The 3848-nt window shown below is 21.6% G+C and overlaps 2 protein-coding genes across 3 annotated transcripts in view; both read right to left on the reverse strand.

Moving 5' to 3' along the window:
- Window positions 1-898, reverse strand: part of LOC116186650 — a 1616-nt gene extending 718 nt beyond the window's left edge. The window contains exons 1-4 of one of the 2 annotated variants that reach the window (XM_031514604.1): window positions 761-898; window positions 495-645; window positions 267-420; window positions 2-175 (exon numbers count right to left, since the gene is read on the reverse strand). In XM_031514604.1, the coding sequence (XP_031370464.1) occupies window positions 2-175; window positions 267-420; window positions 495-609 (443 nt within the window). In that variant the 5' untranslated portion in view covers window positions 610-645; window positions 761-898. Of the gene's footprint in view, window position 1; window positions 176-266; window positions 421-494; window positions 669-737 lie in introns of both variants that reach the window. The other variant, XM_031514603.1, reaches the window with a different exon arrangement.
- Window positions 899-964: 66 nt separating this feature from the next.
- On the reverse strand, window positions 965-3553 carry LOC102674897 (coadhesin-like; the record flags this gene model as incomplete). Its single annotated transcript, XM_031514602.1, has 10 exons — window positions 965-1061; window positions 1146-1562; window positions 1621-1880; window positions 1954-2124; window positions 2274-2438; window positions 2504-2683; window positions 2763-2814; window positions 2908-3074; window positions 3191-3424; window positions 3481-3553. Coding segments are annotated over 9 exons (1521 nt in total), but the record flags the coding sequence as incomplete, so codon positions are not given.
- Window positions 3554-3848: the final 295 nt, after the last annotated feature.

The raw sequence follows: 3848 nt of genomic DNA on the forward strand, positions 1-3848 counted from the left end.
ATCTAGTACAACAATACCAAATGTAAATAAAGCTTGTCTTGAAGTTTTAAATGATTTATTTTTATAATGGTAAATAAGACATGAATAAAAGTTTTCTATTGTATCACGAGTTGTATAACTTGCAATACTAACAGTACTAACTCGTCCATCATCTCTTATATTGAAAAAATCATAACTTGATAACAAATTGATGATTAAAAAATTAATATATATATATATATATATATATAAAATAAATTATTTATATATAAATTTAAAATATTTACTTGTTTCCATATGATAGTAATAATTTATCCATTAAGATCCATGTAGCATATGTCTGTTTTGAAAATATGTGTTTTTTTTCATGAGGAATTGTATCATAGAAACATGATAATTTAAGCTCTTGACCTAAAAATATTGATACTTCTTGATAATGATCTAAAAATTATTATATATAATTATATTATTAAAAATTAAATATAATTTTATTAATATATTAAGAATTATTATACCAGATATACTAATAGTACGACTTGAAAATCGTTTACTACTTGTTTCTAGAATTGATAATGTTATAAGATCTATTTCTTCTCCATTTATATTAAAATATCCAAGAGTAAAACTCATTTGTGGTACATCAGCACACTCAGAACATATTTTTTCCTATTACGAAAAATCATCAATTTCTAATAATAATAATCTAATAAGATAATAAATAAATTTTTTTATTTTAAATAAAAGTAAAAAATATTTACTCTTATATTATCACGTATAGCACCTAAGAATATATCAGTTACAGATATAATAATTATTTCTTCAAAACCTAAAGGTATATATTTCTTTTCATTTCCATTCACTTGCATGTATACATTTTTACTATCATAAGCTACTATTATTTCAAACCATTCTCTTATTGAAATATGTTCTATACTTTCAATTGTAACATAAGTTGCTCCTTGATAAAATTTAAGTTTTATTTTTCCCTCTTCTATTAATAATAAAATATATTTGTTTAAAGAATCATCTGTTATTATTGCTACAATTCCATTTATGTTTTCAATTTTTATAGCAATTGTAATCTAAATTACAATGATCATAATAATTATATAATATATATAAATTATTAAAATATTATTACTTAAACAACAAATATTATTTCTTACTTGCCAATATTCTATACATTTTGGACAAGGTATTGCAATTGAATCTGTTAAACCAATATAAATAAAACCTTCATTGTCATCTCCCAGCAAATATTGGACATTATTACTACTGGATAAAATATTTGCATATTTTTTATTATAAGTATCCTAAACAATATATTATGATTTAAAAATATTTATTAAATTACAAATATATCATTAAATGTAAATAACTTTTAATGCACGAAGTTGAACAGGTGCGAAATTAATTGCTATTTCTTGAATTTGACCTTGAAATCCTCCTATTTTCATTACATGATCCAAATCGTATGACATAGGAATACATGAGAAAGTATTAATTTTATGAAGACCATCATCAATACGTAATATACCATGTGTTCCATATATTGCAATTAATACTACATGCCATTGTCCAATCTAGAGAACAATGTATTTCAAATAGAAAAGATTCAATATATAAAAAATTATTTCTTACTTCCATTTTAGTTTCATGAATTAAAGCCAAAGTACAATCAGCAATTTGAGATAGAAGAACTATTTTCCCATTTTGAAGAAATAATTTTACAAAATCACATATTAATCCTTTACAGTTTTTTTCAAAACGATAAATAATCATACCAAAAGGAGACAATGGCAAAAATCTTAAATATATATGAAGTAAACGTGAAGGTTTTCCAGTTGTTTCATAAAAAAGATAACTTTCTTCTGTAAAGTCTGCTATTTCGTGTGATTTAACTTTTAATTAAATTACTATATATAATATTGGTTTACCATATAAATTAATAGTATTATTAAATTTCAAATGTACCTATACATGGTTTAGTGAAACATTGACGAATTTCAGAAGCTGAACCAAAGCAAGATGTACCATTACCATTTGGAGAGGGATTGTTACACATTCGATTTCTCAATTGTGTACCAATTCCACAACTTGAAGTACAAGATGACCAAATTGTCCATGATGACCACATTCCATTTACTAAAAAAAATTTATAATTATAAAACAATTTTTAATAAATTATATATTATAAACAATTTTTAATAAATTTAATAAATTTAATAATTTAATAAATTAAATATTATTTTTAAACAATATATATTATTATTTATATAAAATAATATTCTTACTAGAACAATTATTAATTGTACAACCCTTTATTTCTTTGGATACACCTTTACATGATGTTCCTTGTAAATTTTGTATTTCTGAACATGCTCGTTTTCTTGTTCGAATTCCACTACCACATTCTACACTACATATAGTCCATTTACTCCAATTAGTCCATGTTCCCGCTATTGAAAATAATTAAATAATATACAATTTAGATTAAATATACAACTAATATATACTAGTATACTTGATAGTTTTCTGCAATTAAGTCCTAGACAATTTTTTGTTTCAAATGCAGAATCATGACATACTAATTTATAATTGGAAGGTATTGGACTGTTACAAATTCTTGTGCGATATTTTAAACCTTTGCCACAAATTGCAGTGCATGGTGACCAAACTCCCCAAGCACTCCAACCACCAGGATCTAAAAAAGTTATTTTATTATTCATATGCATTTACAAAAAATATTTATTTTTATTTTATATAAATATATAATTATTTACTTGGACAACCAACATTATATTTAATGCAATTCATAGCATTCCAATAAAGCATCTTTATAAAAAAATATATAAAAATATTATTTCCAAATCTTTTTTTCTATATAATTTCAAATTTTATAATTTATAGTTTTTTATAATTTATTACTGAATTGTTCCCAAGAATTTTTTCTACAATGGAAAATGTACAATCGGCAAGAAAGCATAATTCTATTAAAGCAGGCAATTTTTGATGAATGTCCTTTACAATTTCTAGTTCTTCTTTACGTATAGGATGAATATTTACAATTTTTTCATAATCATTCATGGTACATCCTAAAAAAAATATTTATTAATGTAAATCAATATATTATTCATAATATTATTTATTTCATAATTATTTAAATTATTATTTAACTTAATTATTATTTATTTTATTTTAATTATTATACCTATAATATGGCAACTTTCGATTTGATAATTAGGACCAATACAAGGAGCCCCATTATTAGAAGGTATAGGATTATTACAAATACGATGTCTTATTTTTTTTCCTTTAAATCCACATTTTCCAGAACAAGATCCCCAAGGACTCCAAGAAGACCATTCTCCATCAATAGGACATAATTCTTCACTTTTTAATCCAAGATCACAATAAAGATTTTGCATTGCATTAGATACATCATCTATAATAAAAAGATTTAAGAACATATTAAATTAATAAAGTTAAGCTTTACTTTACCAGTAAAAGCAAGGAAAATTAATGAAGTGACAAATATAAATAAGATTATTGTAGATGGCCAAATTTTCATTATTATTAACGTATTATTTTAAAAATAATTTTAACTAATTTTAATTAACATATTATTATGATATTATAAATTAAATAATAACAAATTTTAAATAATAAAAAGATTTATATTATGTCTTTTGTATATATGTATGTATATATGCATATATGCTTTGTATATATATTATGTATTTTTAAATATACTTTAGATTAAATTTATAATTATTAATATATAATTATAATAATACATATATATTAATAATTAAATTATATTTTTTTTAATATATTTATATATTTTTACATTATATTTATATATTAAT

The sequence above is a fragment of the Apis dorsata genome, unplaced genomic scaffold, assembly GCF_000469605.1.
Source record: "Apis dorsata unplaced genomic scaffold, Apis dorsata 1.3 scaffold_1085, whole genome shotgun sequence".
NCBI classification, from domain to species: Eukaryota; Metazoa; Arthropoda; class Insecta; order Hymenoptera; family Apidae; genus Apis; species Apis dorsata.